General features: G+C 50.3%; 1 protein-coding gene across 28 annotated transcripts in view; it reads left to right on the top strand.

Moving 5' to 3' along the window:
• The window catches only part of CTIF (cap binding complex dependent translation initiation factor), a 339,224-nt gene that overhangs the window by 215,470 nt on the left and 104,950 nt on the right, over nt 1–18,804 (top strand). For 15 of the 28 annotated variants that reach the window (XM_065533854.2, XM_074022312.1, XM_005586747.5 and 12 more), the window contains one exon: nt 18,042–18,534. In XM_065533854.2, coding sequence (XP_065389926.1) covers nt 18,042–18,534 — 493 coding nt within the window. The remainder of the gene's footprint in view (nt 1–18,041; nt 18,535–18,804) is intronic. The other 13 variants (XM_074022308.1, XM_074022313.1, XM_005586749.5 and 10 more) reach the window with 1 other exon arrangement.

The raw sequence follows: 18,804 nt of genomic DNA, 5'->3' as shown, positions 1-18,804 counted from the left end.
TAATTCTCCTTCTTTCTTTCTCTGCTCAGCCCCTTGGGACCTCTCTTGGCAGCCTGTGACCCAGCTGCAGCCCTGCCCCTGAAGCCCAGTTCTGACCATCCAGCTTCCAAACTTAGAGACGGCCCCCTGTAGCCGGAACCAAAGGTCCTACCCTTCCCCCTACCATGGACCTCCAGAGTCCTCTAAAACCTGGCCCAACCTAACTTTCCAGAATCTCTTCCTGCAACCCCACCCTCACTGGCCGTGCACCTGCTGTCTCCATCGGCTGGGCCTCCGCTCTCCCTGACCATGCCTGGGCTTTCCCTGCTGGACTGTCCTTTCTCCAGAAACCCCACCCAAGCTGCAAGTCCCAGATCTGCTCTTAGCAGAATGGTCAGGGGTCAGACTGGTGTTCCTCAGTTTACTCTGGCACTTTTATGCCTAAGGACCAGGAGCAAGAAGTATTTCTATCCATCACTCAGGACATCCTGGGCTACTCAGTCCTTGCCCTTGGCCTGCCTTGACTGTCACCTCTTCCCCTACTGCACACCTTGTTCCTTTGTGTCATCAGGGAGCAGAGATGCTCTGGCTTTGGAAGGAGTGGACACCAGCTCCCAGGACCTCTCCCTACCCGTGGTCAACTCACTGGAAGCCTGGAGTAGCTGAAATCAGACCGTTAAAAAATTCCTGATGGGTTCTAGAAATATTACAGTGTTTTATTTGTAATATTTATCTAGCCCCCCCATGCCCCGACCCCACCAAGTCCAGAAATATAGCATCGTGGTTAAGAGTGTGGGCTCTCCTCAGCTGTGTGACCTGGGGCAAGTTACTTCACTTCTTTATGCGTGTTTCATCAGCTATAAAATGAGGACAATAATGTCACTGTCTACCCCATAGAACTGTGGTGATGATTGAGTAAGCATATTTGTGTTCTTAGAATAGCGTCTTGGACAGAGAAAGCACCATACACGTCATTCATTATCCTGGCAGTTGTTATTGTTAGAAAAGACAACTGGGTCCCAGAGAGGTGTTTCCTCTAGGCCAGTGTCACACAGTTAACAGCCACAGGTTGGAGTAGAGCCGGTAGCCTGCCTCTCCAGCCAGAGTCTGCTCTTTACTCTGCCCCTCCCTCTCCTTGGTGCATGTTGCCAGGCAGTGGGCACTCCGTGAGCCTAAAATACCCAGGTGCTACCCTACCCCACCCTGTGTCCTGCCAGCTCTGCCAGCACTGGCCCAGCCCACTCCATCAGCCACATCGCCAGGGCCATCTTTTTTTTTTTTTTTGAGACGGAGTCTTGCTTTGTTGTCCAGGCTGGAGTGCAGTGATGCAATCTCGGCTCACTGCAACCTCCACCCCCCAGGTTCAAGTGATTCTCCTGCCTCAGCCTCCCAAAGAGCTGGGATTACAGGCATACACCACCATGCCTGGCTGATTTTTTTTGTATTCTTAGTACGGGTAGGATTTTGTCCTGTTGACCAGGCTGGTCTCAAACTCCTGACCTCAGGTGATCCTCCTGCCTTGGCCTCCCAACCTGCTGGGATTACAGGCATGAACCACCATGCCTGGCCAACCAAGGCCATCTTTAAGAGGCCTGGCTCAGTTTCTCACCCAAAAGAAGCGGACTCATGGGGCTGAGAGCCTCCCACTCTGCTGTCCTCTCCTCATCTTCATCTTACCTTGGGCCACACTCAGCACAAGAAGGGAGCACAGGGCGCCTCCCGGGGAACAGAGAGCCAGTGAGTGCTGCTGGGACCAAGGGCCTGACACCTGCCTCCTTGTCCTCCAGCTCAGAAACCACTTACCAGGGCTCCTGACCCACAGCAAAAATCTAAACACTTATTTCCAGTGGAGCCCAATACCAACTGTAGAAAGCCAGGCAGGGGCAGAAGAACAGGATGTGGTCCCTGCCTGCCTCCAGGGATGAGCTGTGGACATAGGCCATAAACATGCAGACATTTATTCTCAACACTAGGAAAAGGTCCCGGGACAGACAGGGCCTTTCTCTGGGCCAGGGTAACCAGGACCGTTTCCTGAAGGAGACAGCACATGAGCTCCCCAAGAAGCAAGAGATGTGTTGAGGCAAAGATGAGTGGGGAGGGAGTTCCTGCAGGGGAATGGCATGGGTGCTCATAGGGAGAAAGAAAGGAGCAGGGCAGGTTGCAGCACAGTGTCCAGGGTGCCCCGGGATTCTTCTCAAGCCTTGAGGCTCCCCAGAGGGCAAGCAGAGGAATCCAGACCCTTGTGGATGCTCCCCAAAGGGGCTGTAGACCCAAGGTTGCCTGTAAGGGGCTGAACCTGACGCAGGAACCCTAGAGATGCCAGAGGACGCACCTTCTGCATTCGGGCCTCCTGGGTTCACGCGCAGACAGCGAGAGCGCCATGTCTGGAGTCCTGACTTGTCACTGCTGCCGTTTCCCGAGTGAGCGATGACAGCAGCAGCAGAATCAACTTATTGAGCCTTGCTCTGTGTCAGAGCAACACAGAGCCAAGGCGCAGCTCATTTAACCCTTGGAAACCAATGCAATCGCCTTTATCATCATTATTCTCCCATTTCACAAATGGAAAAACTGAGGCATGGACAGTAAGCGCCTTGCCCAGGGGCCCATACTAGAAAGTGACTGGGTCCAGAGTCTGGCTGGGTCCAGAGTCTGGCTCTCCCTGCTTCTGCCAGGGGTATTGGGGTGTTTTTTCATCTTTAAACAGCGCAGTGTGAATTCTTGCCTGTGGGCGTGGGGTGAGCATCAGGGCTTCGTGGAGATGGGAGCAGCACACCCAGGACTCGGCCCCTCCACCAGTTTATCACTCAGCAGCCCAGAGAGCCACTCTGGTGGTTTTGACCATTACACATTTTAAATTATTTTTATTCTTAGTCAAATATTTAATTTTTTACCCATAATGGACAGTTGGTTAAAGGCAGGAAGCATTAAAGAACACTGATATTAAAAGGCTGGTTCATGAGGAACACGTAAGTGGTAATAATTCTGCACATATGCCTCAGGGTGCTCTGGCCGGATCTGCAAGCCTCATTCATCTGGTCAGAGTTCTCGTGTGGCAGCTCCTGCAGCTTGCAGAGCTTCACAACCCCAGGCTGGAGGCAGACAGAGCCCAACACCCATCTATCTGACTCTGTGTCCACAGGGAGCCAAAGCCCTCCTCACTCACGTCATGCAATTTGGACAGAAGCACTTCCTAAAAACTCTCAGGTCTCAGAATTTAGAAACAAAGCAAGAATATTACAAAATCAAACCGGTTGATTTTTGTTTTTTTAGAAAAACAGAAAATTCAAGAATTCCAAACAGCAGGCCATGAAATCAGTTTTTACTTTTTGTTTCTTTTTATGCCTTATATAGTCAAACTTTAGCCTACAGTTTAGTGTGTACTGATGCCAAATCCACAATGTGATGGTAATATGTCATTTTGAAATTTCTTTGTAGAAAATCATGCTTTTGCTTTCATAACTCGTTTGCAATAAATGAAGAAGAATGCATCACTTGATAATTGGCAGAAGGCTAAATTTTGCCTGTATTCATGAATGTTATTAAAGATCGGGTTAAACACAAATCTTGTAATTCACCTCCAATAACATATCAATCTAAAAACTGTATTTGACATAAAGTAACTTCTTTATCTAGTACTACCAAAAATAACAAAATTGTTTTTTAACACTTAAGAGTGTTTCCAAGAGAAAATATTATGGTGACAGGAATTCTCAAGTCCCAAAGAGTTAAGCAAGATTCAGCTGCGGCAGCCCTCTAAACTGCCCCAGTTTCCACGAAGGTGAAAATAAGAATAATGAGAACTCATCCTTTTTCCCTCCCGTTAAGGGGCTAGGTCTCCTGATAAGTGCCTTACAGGCCTACCCCCGAGAGGAGGGGCTTACTTTGAGAAATTTGACCACAAGTGCTTTCCAAAAGGTCAAACTGACTTGCTTTTGGTGAGTGCTGGTACACAGGCCCTCCCAAGTTCCCCAAGATGTGGGAGGGTTTGGCCGCCCTTCAGACTGTGCCCAGACACTCAAGTTCCATTAAGGATTCTATTGGTTCCAAGTACACAGATGCACAATGAGCTCTGTGTTCAACCCTGGTAGTGCCATCCTACGGTAAGGGGTCTCTGCAGTTTCCCCTCCTGCTAGGTGCAGCAGGACCCCCTTGTGTCAATTTCATTGTATTTCATTTGGTTTGCCCAGTGTGTAAGAAATTGACTTAAGAAAAATTGCCACCAAGCCTTTGTTGAGCTTGGCATTTCTTCTAGAATGGCCTCTCCCCTCCTCCCTTTTAACTAAATCCTGCTTATTTTTAAAAACTTTTGATTCTGACAAAATTTCAGACTCTCAGAAAAGTTGCAGGAATAGTACAAAGAATTCTCATATATCCATCACCCAGTTTCCTGTGATGTTAACATTTTATCCTTCTGTCTCTCGTATACATTTTTTTCTGACCCGTCTGAGAGTAAGTTGCCAAAATGATACCGTTTTACTGCTAAATATTTCACAGTGTGTTTCTTTAAAACAAAGACTTTTTTTCATAACCACAATACAATTCTCAAAATCAGGAAACTGACATAGATACGATACTGTAATTGAGTCTATAGACCTTACTCATATTTCTCTAACGATTGATCCTAGACTGTGGGCTGCATTCAATTGTGATGACTTGTTAGTATCTTTTAACCTGGGGCAGTTCTTTTTTTTTTTTTTCTTTTGAGATGGAGTCTCAGTCTGTCGCCCAGGCTGGAGTGCAGTGGCGCAATCTCGGCTCACTGCAAGCTTCCATCTCCCGGGTTCACACCATTCTCCTGCCTCCGCCTCCCCAGCAGCTGGGACTACAGGTGCACATCACCACGCCCGGCTAATTTTTTGTATTTTTAGTAGAGACAGGGTTTCATGGTGTTAGCCATGATGGTCTCGATCTCCTGACCTTGTGATCTGCCCGCCTCGGCCTCCCAAAGTGCTGGGATTACAGGCGTGAGCCACCGCGCCCGGCCAACCTGGGGCAGTTCTTAAGTCTTTGTATTTCATGACATTGGCCTTTTTTTAAAGAGTGACCAGTTATTTTTGTAGAAGGTCCCTCAATGTCAGTTTCTCTGGCATTTCTTCATGATTGGACTTAGGTTATACGCACTGTAGTGATGTGACCTTCCCAGTGCACCTTGTCAGGAGGTATGTGCTGTTCTTTAATCCCCTGCCTGGTGATGTTAACTGTGATTACCTGGCTAAGGTGGTGCCTGCCAAGTTTCTCCACTGTAAAGTTACAAGTTTTCCCTTTGTAATTAAGAAATATCTTTGGGGAGATATTTTGAGGCTATGCCAATGTTCTGTTTTTCTTCATACTTTCACCCACTGACTTCTATTGATGATTCTTGCTTGAAACAATTATGCTTATGGTGGTTGCCAAATGATTTTCTAATTCCATCATTCCTTCTAAATGTATTAGTTGCCTTTTATCATAAGGGAAAGCCTTTCATTGACTTTTAACTCACTGCTCTAAGCCTCAGGACCCCAGCATTTGGGAACTAGTAGAGCAGGTCTTTGTCCCGGAATACACAGGCTGACTCTTAGCTGAGTGGTGTTTAATGTGAAGGTTATCAGCACCCTGCTACCAGGTCCCTTGTATTTTGGAAGGTTCTAGACAAAGAAACTGTCTGCTGGGAAGCCATGTTCCAAGATGGCTGGGCTGGGGGTTCTGCTGTGCATGAAACCTTGAGGAGTCCTCTCTGTGATAATGTCTCACCACGGCCCCATCAGTTCCACCAGCCCTGGCTCAAAAATGTGGCCCAGAGAGGCCCTACTCCAGCTAACTCCATTTCATATTTCCTCTCCTTCCCAGGATGGAAAAACAGCCTTTCAGGGACAAGCGAACCTGTCAGTAATGAAGTCGTGAGTGAAGGAGACAGTCCCAGAAGGGTGGCTGGGCTGTGAGGCCTAATGGAGTGAGGTGGCTGGCGGCATTCTCCGCCAAGAGCCTGGAAGCTCCACAGCCCACGAAGCCCAGCTGGCTCCTCTGTGTCCCATCTGCGGGGTCATCTTTGCTTCCCGTGGGGGCCTTTCCCCAACAAGGGCCGGCATCCCCTCCCAGGGCCAGCCCAAGGCAGAGGGAACGTGGACAAGGTTTATCATCACCCTGTGGTCAGAACTTTTAGCTCAGGCTGTTAGCTGTTTTCCAGCCCCCAGGCACACCCACGACACCTGTCTGCTCTCAGAGGTGCCCCAGGCTCCACGCTGTCCCTCTTGAAAAGTGTCTCTCCTGTGCTGCGCTCCCCTGGAACGCTTATGTGTGGGACACCAGGGTCACAGATTGCTGGCCTGATGGAGTACTCGGTGCATACTGATTGAAGTGAGAACGTGTGGGGAGGGTCTTGATGGGTGTGGAAGATCAGGCACAGGGACAAGCAGATGAGGCACTATGATGGTGGCACCGCCTCTCTAGCTCTTGCCTGGTAGACAGGAGGGCCAGGCTGGTCAGGAGGAGTCAGAAATTAGGTGAGAGGGAGCATTGTCACCAAAGGTTTCAGGTCAGAGCGTGGCAAGATGACAGGCCACACAGCAGGATGGACAGAGGAGAGAGGCCTCAGTGTGGCATGGTCTCTTCATCCAGAAACAGAGACTTTGAAGGCCTGGGTCAAAAATGCTGAGTCCAGCACCCTGGCGCCTGATCCAGGATGGAGCTGAGTTCCCCGGCAGTCTTAAAGGGATCCTACCATCCCCACCGCTTCTCTGTCTCCATCCAACCTCCAACCACTGCCAGTGTCTCTACTCTTCTTTTTCAAGGTATTTCTCTTGGTTCTGTGGGTCCTTCCATTACCTCACCTCCTCCAGGAAGCCCTCCCTAACCTCACCCGGAGAACTCACCAGACCCCTTGTCTTGTCCCATGCTGTGGTGGATGGTTCTTTGAATAGACATAGCAATTTTGCCGCTAGATTTTAAGATCCCCAAGGGCAGGAACCATATGTTATGTTGCTTTGTGGCAACCTGAGCCCCTACGCATAACAAATACACCAGAGTTTGATCAGATTTTAGGATTGCAAAGGAAGACTCAAAAGCTGGTATGTGGCTCTAACCAGATCTCAGGGGAGTGGCCAGCCTGAGAAACAATATTCTTCATTTGTTGGATCAAATGTGGTTTTCAATGAATCAAGAATAAACTACGATGGGTGAGGAGGCTACCATCGGCCAGCTTGCCAACCAGTGCTGAGCCTCCAGTGCCCCATCTCCTGCCCCCGCAAGCTCCCAGTGGGTTCCTGGCTAAGAATCTTGGGAAACCCCAGTAGGCAGGCTTGCATGGAGGGCCTCTAGCCAGAAGTAGAGAGGTGCGCTGGGCAGGGGAAGGGCCTGCACTGGAGCCAACAGGGTGGCGGCCCACACACAGCTCAGGCCACTGAGGTGTGTTCATTGTCCTAGGGAAGCTCCTGACACCTCGGAGTCCTGGGGTCACTATTCGGTTTCATGCCCAGGCCTTGAAGTGAAACACTTCATTCAGAAAGTCTAGGAGAAGAGAAATTGGCTTGTTCAAGAGGATTTTGCGACCAGGGGCTGCGGCTCACGCTTATAATCCCAGTGCTCTGAGAAGCCAAGGTAAATGGAGGGCTTCGGCCCAGGAGTTCAAGACCAGCATTAGCAGCATAGCAAAACTCCTGTCTCTATAAACATTTAAAAAAAAAAAAAAAATTAGCCAGTCATGGTGGCACGAGCCTGTAGTCCTAGCTACTTGGGAGACTGAGGTGGGAGGATCACTTGAGCCCTGGAGGTCAAGGTTGCATGAACTATGGTCATGCCACTGCACTCCAGCCTGGACAACAGAGCAAAACCCAAACCCCTGACTCTAAGAAATAATAATAATAATAATTTAACAAAAAAGGAGGTTTTTGTTATAGGTCACCCCATCAATGGCCAAAGTAATGGAGAAAGCAGCCCTTTCCACCAGTCCCAAGATGGACTTTGACGAATTACAATGCCCAGTCCTTTGCATTTTCTCAGTTATTCCTACCAGATTATTTTAAATAGCAGTGAGGAAGTTTTTCTAGAAGAGCACAGATGGGTCAGTCTCTTGGAGTGAAGAGCACAGGCGCAAGATGGGGGTTCAGGCCCTGGTCCTGGATGGGCTTGCTGCTCAACCTCTCCCAAGGGGGAAAGGCTCCCCCAGGGTTGCTGTAAGGATCAAGGGGGAACATGTGTGTCCCCAGCAGATGGGGGCCACTCAGTGTTTGTTAAATCTGAGTACCATGGTGACTTGGGACGAAGGGAGGGAGGGAAAGAGGGAGGGATAATGATGGTGCTAAACTGAGTGTCACTACATCTTTACTCCACCTTCACTCCAGCCCTGAGAGTGGAAGGAAAGTCAGAAACCCAGAGGTGTGGGACAGTGTGGGACAATGGAGTCAGGCCCATTCCCTGGGAAGGCACCTCCCGGAGATCGGCGCAGCCCGTCCTCACAGCTACCGTGTGCATGGCTGTTATGAGGGCCATTTGATTGATAAGATAACAGAGGGGCAGAGAAGTTAAGTGACTTGTCCAAGACCACCCAGCTAGACCAGGGCAAAACTAGCATATGAACCCAAGGCTGTCTAGCTTTCGAGTTGTCACCACATCAGGCTGTCTCTCCAGATGAGAACTCTTTAGAGGGCTGCTGAGGTCCAGGAGGGCTTCCTGGATGACGTGCTGGTTGCAGAATAGGCAATAGCTAATTAGTGAGGTATAGGGCACTGCGGTTTCTAACTGTTGGTCAGTGATCAGACACCTCCCATGACAGGAAGCTCACCATGTCCCCCGACAGACCCCTCTGTTGCAGGGCAGCCATCCCCATGAGAAAGTTCCTTCGGTAAGTGAGTCCAGGCTGCATCTCTGAGCCTTGCCTCTACTGGCCGCTCCTCCCCACCCCTCATTTTTCAGACAGACTCCATGATTGGTCGCATCTGGGATTTTAAAGAACTTTTAGGTGACTTTCTCTCCATGTGCCTTCCTCTTGGTCCTAGCTTTTCTAGTTTAAGGGCTGTTCCACCACGCCGAGTTGGTGAGATTAAAACAGGCAAGAAAGAGTGACTTCCGGGAGAGCGACTTCTAGGTCAATCAACTCATGGGATGAGTGAAACAGCAGAGGGCCAGCTAAGGCCCATCGGCCAGGGTACCGAGGCCAGCTATGGTGGATTCAAATGGCCGGGCTTTGGGCCGGTGGTAGAGGAAGTCACTGAAGGTGGATCCCAAGCTGTGGGGACCCCGTCACAGTATTTCCCTCGGGATGATGGTAGTGAATGTTGGGTGATGAAGAGTTTCATGGTGGGAAACTACACCCAAAGCTCAGCCCTTAGAGCCCAAAACCAGAAGAGAATCCAGACATCCTGGGGTCTCTTCCTTGACCTAACATTTGAAACAGCCCCAGTCTTCCCATCTGTACTATGGGTACATGGTGTGATCCCTCCCTCTGCATAGCTGGAGGATTCGTGCTCTATTGCTTGGAAAACCCACGGCATAATAATATTACAAACAAACACTAATATAGCACTTATATCAAGTCCTTTAAAACTCACAAGAACCCGATGAGATGGTTTTCTATTTGTTCCCATTTTACAGGGGAAGAAGCTAAGGCACAGAGCAGTTAAGGAACTTGCCCAAAGTTGAACAGCTGAAAGTGCAGCGTCAGGATTTGAACTCTGGGGATCTGGCTCCAAAGTCCATACTTCAAACTTCCAGGAACTACTGTGAAGCTCAGGGGATGCCCAGAGCCACCAGCAGGCTGCAGTGAGGGTCCATGGGCCAGATCTGGGAGACTGCAGGCCTTGGCAGGCTGAGCGGAAGGGCGAGGGCCTTCCCCTGGAAACACTCCACCAGGTTCACGCGGAGCCTGGCGACTCCCCAGGGCAGCCGCGTGCTCTTCCCATGACATCACGCTGCCTCAGAACTTTTGAGGCTGAGGATTCTTGGAATGCTGGATTCACCCTGGAACAAAAATAATACCTCGTATTTAGAACGTGCTTTTGTTCCCCACACGCTTTCCCGGGCTTCATTTCATTGTAGCCTCAGACTAGCCTTGTGATCCAGGCAGGAGTCCTGTAGGTGGGAGGCCACCCTAAGAACCTGAGTCGGGATTGGTCTCCCCATTCTGCAGGTGGGAACACTGAGCCACGGGGAGTTGAGTGGTTAGCCAAAGCTGCCCAGCAAACTGGTTCTGGGCAATGTGGGCCAAGAGCCCTGGATTTCCAGTGGGGTTGAGAGGAGGCCTCAGAAATGGGTCCGCAGTTGAGTGAAGCTCAGAACCCCATAGAATATCCCCAAGAAAGCCTTTTTCCCTTGGCCTTCTGTGCTGCCCCAAGATGGAGGAAGGTGGCAGGAGTCTGCACGCTTTCCTCCCTTCACCACGAGGCAGCAGTGAAGCCAGAGGGGCCACCCCAAAAACAAACCCCCAGCCCTGCCCCACAGGCCCCAGCCACAGGAACCAGCAGACTGTGGTGGGAAAGGGCTGTTCCCAGCACAGATGGAAACCAAGGACTGCTGCGGCTTCTGTGGTTTTCCCCAGACGCAGTGGAGCCAAGGCTGGCTGGCCGGATCTCCAACCAGAGCCCTCCCAGGCTCTCCCCTCACCAGCCCCAGCCTCCCCATTCCCAGCAGGCCCTGGCTCAGCCCTCCGCCTTTGCTTCTGCACCACACGCTGCCATAGGACAGCCCACGGCTCCCTCCTTGCTGACTTTGGCTGAGGCCTGTGGTCCTCTGAATTTGGGTTTAGTGGCTCAGCAATGGTGTGCAAGCTGCCCTACACTCTCAGCACCCTCAGTGTGGTGGCTGAGGGCACACATTCGGGGGCCAAACTACCTAAGTTCAAACCCAGACGCTGCTTGGTGCAAGCTGTGTGGCATTGGGCAAGTTTCTTACCCTTTCTGTGCTTTGAAGATCTCTCTGTAAAATGGGGTGAACAATAGTGCTTCTTTTGGGGTTAAATGAAAGCCATGCCTGGCTCACTGTAACTGCTTCCTACATGTTAGCTATGAACCATTCTTTTGCATCCCTGTGATGTGAGTTTGAGTCCTGTGGCCTCAGGGCCACACTTAGAGTGTGTAAACTGCCTGAGTCCAGGGCCTGCGCTTGGTTTATGCTCCGATGGGACTGTCTTGACTTTCTCAATAGCTTTTGAACCAGGCGCCCACATTTTCATCTTGCACTGGGTTCCACTCATTATGTGGCCAGTCTGCCTCCAGGCCAGAGTAGGACGTAGGACTGTGCCGCTCTCTGCTTCCTTTCCTTTGTGACTCTTGTCCTGGGATGAAGCTAGAGACCTGTTTCTGTAACTAATGGATTTACATCTGTCTCTCCAAATGGACCCTCAGCTTCATGAAGGCAGCAGCCCTGTGCACTAGTCATTGCTGCCTCCTCCCCAGATCATGAGGAAGAGAGAGAGAAGGCTCTGCCTCATCTGAAGGAAGTGGATGGTTTGGGAGCATTTCAGAGGCACACACAAGACACTCCGGTGGCAGAGACATGGGTGTGATGTAGGGCGTTCCAGACTGTAATCGTATCAGGAGTCTGGAGGGCTCGGGTGGGACCCTGGGAGCTGGGGAAGGCTCCCGCTCAGGTCTGGACCTTAAGACCTGGATGGGATTAGGGGAGTGCTGAAGGACTCCATAGGGACAGCTGAACAGCTTTGTCACACACATACCCTGCCTCCACCCCAACTTCTCTCAGAGGGCTGCAGGAGCTATGTGGCCTCAGGTGAACCCACTGACATCTCTGATTAACCTCTGGGCAGAACAGAGTCTCAGCATGTGTTTAATTAATGAAACAACATTGAACCAGCCGTTCTCTGCATCATTTATTGTTCATTCATTCATTCATTCATTCTACAGTTGGTGAGAAAAGTCTTTGCCTGTAGGGTACAGAGGTACCAGTCAGACCTTGCTTCTATTCCAGAGCATCATTCGGCGAGGTAAACGTCTGATTTCTAAAGCTTTTAGTCCATGCAGTGAGATACCACACTTCTTACATGAACTTTTGCCTAGGCTGGCAAAGACCTCAATCTTGAATTGTTTTCCACCCAACTCTGAGCAAAGAGAGCCACAAAATCTATTGGAGTGGGAGAGTCTGCAGCTTGGCTGGCCGCCCACGGTGGCAGGAGTGTTTCTGATGCATGCTGGCCCTCTCCTCTCAGGGTTGTCAGGAGGGAGTGTTCGGGAAGCAGCTGGTCCAGTGCTGCTGTTGCCGCCATGATGATAACGATGGGCCCTGGCGATTACAGGGCCTGTGTGTTGCCTAAGCTTTGTAGCGATGCCCCCAGTTCTCCATAGAGCACTGAGATCTCCAATAAGTAATTGTTAAATCCAGTCATATGGCGCGTTACAGCAGAAACAGATCTGAGTTCCGATGAGGGCTTTGCCACTAACTAGCTGGGCAACCCTAGAAGAACAAAGCAACCTCTCTGGACCTTGGTTTTCTTATCCATCATGCTGTAACTCATGTAATCCTCACAACTGCCCCTCAGGTGGGGACTGGCACAGCTGGAAACAGACACAGAGAGGTGAGATCACCCAGCCCATGAAACTGAGTGGCACAGTGCCAGGCTCTGTGCACGCTGCCATCCCCCAGACAGACCTGGCAAGGAGTGTCCTTCAGGGGACACCCATCATCTGATTCAGCCCTGCGCGCACCATGGGTGCTGTTAGTGCAGGTCACTGTGATCCTTGTCTCTGAGGGTTCATCAGCCAATGCCATGATGTCCCTTGGTTGACTCCCTCATGAGGGAAGAAAACCTCCCCTCCCTTATACTTTTCCTTTTTAGGCTTCCCCATCATTCTGCAAACTGGGGTGGGTGTGTGTGGCGACTTTTGTTCCTGGGTCCTATATGCCATCGCTTGGCTAAGCAGCCCCTGAGCTGCAAAGAAATTGCTGGTGCCTGTGCCTCCGAGCCTCACTGCAACTCTTGCATTGTCCCAGGTGGCTGGGCCAGGGCAGGCAGAGCTCACTCAGGGCATGTGTAGGTGGGCAGGAGTGGAGGTGCCTACGCTGGTAATAAGCAGTCATCACTTTTCCTGAAGGCAAGAAATATGAGCCCATGCATAGTTTTAAAACCACTTGCCCTAGGAATTTTGCTTTCAGAAATTTTTAAGCAGACCTACAAATTATGTGGTAAAGTGTCCGACATGGAGAGAACCATAATAAGTCAGTGGCCCTCAGAATATCTAGTTGGGAACGATTATGAAATAAAAAACGAACAGAGGGACATTTGTCTCCATTTGGACTGCTGTTAAAACCATTTTTTTAAAACAAAATTTGAAGTTATTCTCCCTACACCCACCTCCCAAAATGCAGCTGTGGTGTTCTGAGAACATTTTTGTTTTTTTGTATAAAAGAGAGCAGTCTTAGAGTGAAACAAGACATCTGATTTCAGAACCCAAAGAAGAAAGAATAAACTAAATGAACGATGGAAAAAGCATAAACTGACAATTTCCATTCTCAAAAAAATAAATAAATAAAAAGCATTATTTTCCCAACAGCAGGTGTTGCCAGTAGCACAAATGGAATATTAACCTTATCTCCTGGGCCATTCTTCCTGACCCGAAGAAGACTTCCCCAGAAGTAGAGGCAGAGAGATGAGGTTTTGCCCTTCTTGCTTGCAGGGCTGCAAAACTGGGTGTCCAGTATGTTTCCCAACCCCGGATCCACATATCCATGTGTCTGAGACCAAGTGCAGCCTCCTTGCCGGGTTTCTGGGAGCAAAAGTGGCTCATCCCTGGCCCAGCCAAACCCCAAACCCACAGGTTTCGTGGGGAGCAGCCAGCTGGCCCCTGAATGAAGGTATCGATGAAACCCAGCGCCAGCAAACACAGAAGAGAGAGGAGCTGGTTTTGGCTGGCCCAGCCAACGACCGCTGACAAATATTTGTGAATGGCCGGAGCAGGGAAGCCTGGGTCTCCATTGTTGGAGAATGAGGCCCAACCCCAAGTCTGTTCCAGTGCCCTTAGCGGCCCTTTTGGCTCCTTCTCCGGCAAAGAACTTGGACCTCATGCAGTTATCACCACCGAGGTCTCAGTGGCCATTCAGCCCTTTCTCTCCATTAGTAGAGGTCACTGCGGTCTTTGTCCCAGAGTGTTCGTCAGCCAAGGAGGCTAAAAGGAGACTAGGAGACAGACGGGAGGTGGTTGCAAGGTGCTGTGATTAGTTGACAGGCTTAGCCCACTCATGGAGCCCATAGCAGTCCCTCTGCCATGGGAGTGCACCTCATGGAGCCTCAGTTGTCTTATCTGTCGAATGGGAAGAAAGGTTCTCGGCCCGCCTGCACACAGAGGCCAGTCCCAGCAATTACTTGCCCTGAGAACTAAGCAAGGCCTTGTGCAGGAAGAAGGAAAAGGGAGGACAGAGGGACAATCTTTTTTTTTTTTTTTTTTTAGACGGAGTCTTGCTCTGTCGCCCAGGCTGGAGTGCAGTGGCCAGATCTCAGCTCACTGCAAGCTCGGCCTCCCGGGTTCACGCCATTCTCCTGCCTCAGCCTCCCAAGTAGCTGGGACTACAGGCGCCCGCCACCTCGCCCGGCTAGTTTTTTGTACTTTTTAGTAGAGACGGGGTTTCACCGTATTAACCAGGATGGTCTCGATCTCCTGACCTCGTGATCCGCCCGTCTCGGCCTCCCAAAGTGCTGGGATTACAGGCTTGAGCCACCGCGCCCGGCCCAGAGGGACAATCTTAATGCCTCTTTCTCCAGTGGCATCTGGTTTCTTCTCTGCCCTCCCGGGGCCCACCCAGTTGATTCTATCTGCCGTTTAGCTCTATATCAAGACCTCCTTCTTTTGAACCTGTTAGTCTTGCCTACCCAATTAGGAGGGAACACTTGAGGTGGACTCCCTGGCTTCCCTCCCAACTGAGCATGGCTTTCCACATGTACAAAGGAGCCGCCGCCCAGCAAGGGTGAACCTGAGCACTCCCACTAGTGCCAAGTGGCCTGGGGCATTCTTGGCCATTGCTAGATTGTCAGGACTGGCTGGCTCCAAGCTCTTTCGAACTAGGAAGACATGGAATTCCGGGTCCCTCCAGATTTCCAGGAATGAGCTGCAAAAGCCCTGCAGGAGCCAGCTGATTTCTTTCTGGAGCCCCTGACCACCAGCCATGTAGCAATTACTTCCTTCCCCTCCAGGTAGACAGAAGTTGTTTTCTTTTCTGGGGGTGGAGGCGTGCACTGGGTAGAGAGAGGGAAATCCCTGATATGGCAAGTGGGAAACCAGGCAGTTTCAAGACGGATGTTGGGAAGGGCTTGGTCAACCATCCTTTGGGGACATTTCTTGGGCCATAGCTGCAGGCGCCACAAAAATTCTAAATAAGGATGACAAAAGTTGTGAGAATCAATTATTATCTGCCAGGGAATTTCCAAGGTTCCTCTCTGGGCTTAAAAATAACTCACGTTGAAAGAACAAAGAGCGTGGAAGGAGCAATTAGTTGAAAGTAATTGAGAAGTTAAAGGAGGGAGAATTCACAAAAAGTCACAGGCACGAGGCGCCCTGAGGAGTGGTCTGTGGGCCACAGTTTCTGCTGGCTTCTCCAATGGGGGTTGCCTTATACTCTGCAGAATGAGGGCTGCAGCTCTCCATGCTGACTCAGGCATTTGGGGGTGGGCTGGGCTGGGTAATCGGAAGGCCAGTTGGTGGTAGAATCACTGGGAGGAACCTGACTCAAGGGCCCCACTTTTCTGATGGGGCCCAACTCTTCTCCAGGTGCTGGTGCTGATAGCTCCTACCCTGCCATGGGGAGTGAAACTGAATATTTCAGCAATGCCATTGAGGAGGGAGGTGTGTTTGGGAATGGAGGGGCTGTCTCTCCCACCCAAGTGTCAAGGCAACAGTGCCCTTGCCCAGGAATGTATATCAGAACCCAACAAGATTGAACTTGGACACCAGGGATGAAAAATGTCATGCAGGCCTCCTGAGAAGGGCCCAGGGCATGCCTAGTCAGCAGGATTCAGTTCAGGGTGCCAGATTTTTACAGATATTTTAATAATGATTCTTAAATTATTGAAATAAATACAGACAACCCCAAACCTTGGACACTGTATATAAAAACAAACCTAAGAAGACTCTGAAAGGTAGAAAGCAGACAGACAGGTCAGGGACCTTGGGAGCTGAAGAATGACACACGGCTGATTTCCTGGGGTTTTCCTCTTGGCTCAGATATCCCAGACTTGGAGCTAAAGAAACTGGAGACCCAGAAACACGCTGAGGCCCAAGCAGACAAACGGAGCCCCAACAAAAGCCTACTCTTTCTAGCCAGAGGACCAGGAAAGGGGCAGCCTAGCAAGAGAGAAAACTCGAGACAGTAGCTACTTTCCTCCAGCCAAACCCCCCTGCAGGAGCTGTAGCCCCACTCCCACCCACCACTCCACTGGAGGTCCAATGAGGGGCAAGGTACCCAACACCCCAACAGGGTGGGATCAAAGGGACTGTCATCCCCATTGGGGATAATGAGCTACTAAGCTTTTCAATGGTGGCTTTTCAATGAAAAAAAAAAAATTTTTACTAATTTTAGTGGGAAAAAATAATGCATTTAACCCCAACCCAACCCAGGATACCCTCAATTTTTCACAGATAAAATGTATCAAGTAAATATTAAAATTGAATTTGTGTAAGTAATAAGCAATAAGTTGTAAGTAAATAAATACAATTTGTTCAAAACATGCTGTGCAATGAAGGTCTGTGGTACCCAAGATGGGTGACGGAGGAGGTGCAGAGCTTATTCTTTAGAAGTTTGTTATCTTTCTGCAAAATCTTTCCACTATTTTACAACCTTTGAGGAATTCCTGCTTATCTTGTGCTCCAGCTGCACTTCCAGTAAAGTTGTGGCATGGAAAACACCCTGAGGGTAAGATGGAGTTTGAACATAGTAGTGCTTTGAGTGGCAGGAAGCAGCCTTCGAGCCAGCCAGAAGGGTCATGAGAATGCCCCTCACCACCTCTTCACTTGTCTTTTGGCCACAACTCAAAAGTTTGGGGTTTGTTCCTGGTGCACAACTCATACCTGTTCCCTGTGCTTAGAGAGTGTTGTCAGATGAGCCTGTCTTGACCTACACCCATCATGTTAAATATTCCTTCTGTATCTGTTTGCTAGGTTGCTATAACAGAGTACCACAGACTGGGCTGTGTACACAACAGGCATTTTATTTTCTGACACTTCTGGAGGCTGGAAGTCCAAGATGAAGGTGTCAGTGGGGTTGATTTCTTCTGAGGCCTCTCTCCTTGAACTGCAGATGGTCTCCTTCTTGCTGTGTGTCTATGTGGTCTTTCTTCTGGGCATGTAGCCTCCCTGGTGTCTCTGTGTGTCAAAGGTTCCTCTTGTTATAAGGCCACTAGTCAATTCGGATTAGGGCGCACCCTAACAGACTCATTTAATTTAATCACCTCTTTAAAGGTGATTTGTCACATCTCTTCTCCAAATACAGTCACATTCTGAAGTATTGGGGGTTAAGGCTTCAACATATGAAGTTTTGGGGGGTGATGGGGGACACAATTTAGCCCATAAAAAATTCTTACAGCATGTTTAGTTTGTGGGTTTAGGGGTGACAATGACAATGTTCCAGGAAAAAAAAAAAAAGTTGTTTGAAAGGGATATAACTTTTCAAAAAGCATTATGGTGAATAGTCATTCGTAGGAAGGTGCTTGTGAGAAGCAGATCTGTGTATGCATCTTTGCTGGTACATGCATAGACTATGTCTGGAAGATTCACACACGTGGAACGGCGGCTTCCAAGGCCATAAGTGATGACAGAGTCAGAGGCAGGAGGGTTCCCTGTTATCTGCTACTGGATTTTGAAAATTTTGTTCCACATGCATGCATTCACACATATTCTAATAAGTGAATAAAGTACTGATTTTAAGGAAAGAATTGGCTTTGGTCCTCTGCAGTAGCAAGGACCCGTCCGCCTGTTCTCTGCTGTATCCCCAAGCGCCGTCACAGACTCTGGCACGTAGAAGGTGTTCAGGAAGTGTTTGTTGGAAGAATGAATATATGGACAAGGCAATGACTTCCTGTTCTGGCGGCTGGGCACAGGGACTCTGACTGGCCCGCCCAGTGATCGCCCTCTCTGTCTTTCCTCTTCCGTTTACAGGCGGCAGCAGAGACCTCCAGGGGGGAACAAGCCCCAACAGCATGGTGACCACCAGCCAGGCAGTGCCAAACACAACAGGGACCACCAGAAATCGTACCAGGGGGGCTCAGCGCCCCACCCCTCAGGGAGGCCCACTCACCACGGCTACAGCCAGAACCGGCGCTGGCACCATGGCAACATGAAGCACCCACCAGGCGACAAGGGGGAGGCAGGCGCACACCGCAATGCCAAAGAGACCATGACCATCGAGAGCCCAAAACTAGAGGACACTGCAGGGGACACCGGGCACAGCGGCCTCGAGGCCCCCCGCAGCCCTGACACCCTGGCCCCGGTGGCTTCTGAGCGGCTGCCCCCACAGCAGCCAGGGGGCCCAGAGGTTGAGACAAAACGTAAAGACAGTATTCTTCCCGAGCGCACTGGGGAGCGGCCCAAAATTACCCTGCTCCAGTCTTCCAAAGACAGACTGCGGCGAAGGCTAAAGGAAAAGGTACCGGTAATTGAATTTTTGTTGTTCTCTTGCACCAGGGAGGACAGCAAGAGGTAGGCACTTTGGTAGGTGGGCACAGTGCAGAGCCTTGTGGGTTTGGGGGTCTGGGGAGCCATGTACAGGGAAGCAGGGGCTTCTATGACTGCAGGGACCCACCACACTGGTCCACCACTGCCAGCAGCTAGGGCCATCATGAACCCCTCCAGCACACTGGGGCTTTTCACCCTCTAGCCTCCAAGAGGCCCAGGGTAGGCACTTGGCACCAGCCCCCAGCCC

This window comes from Macaca fascicularis, chromosome 18, assembly GCF_037993035.2.
Source record: "Macaca fascicularis isolate 582-1 chromosome 18, T2T-MFA8v1.1".
Taxonomy (NCBI): domain Eukaryota; kingdom Metazoa; phylum Chordata; class Mammalia; order Primates; family Cercopithecidae; genus Macaca; species Macaca fascicularis.
The sequence above is the reverse complement of the archived record's forward strand: the minus strand, read 5'-3'. Positions and strand labels throughout refer to the sequence as shown.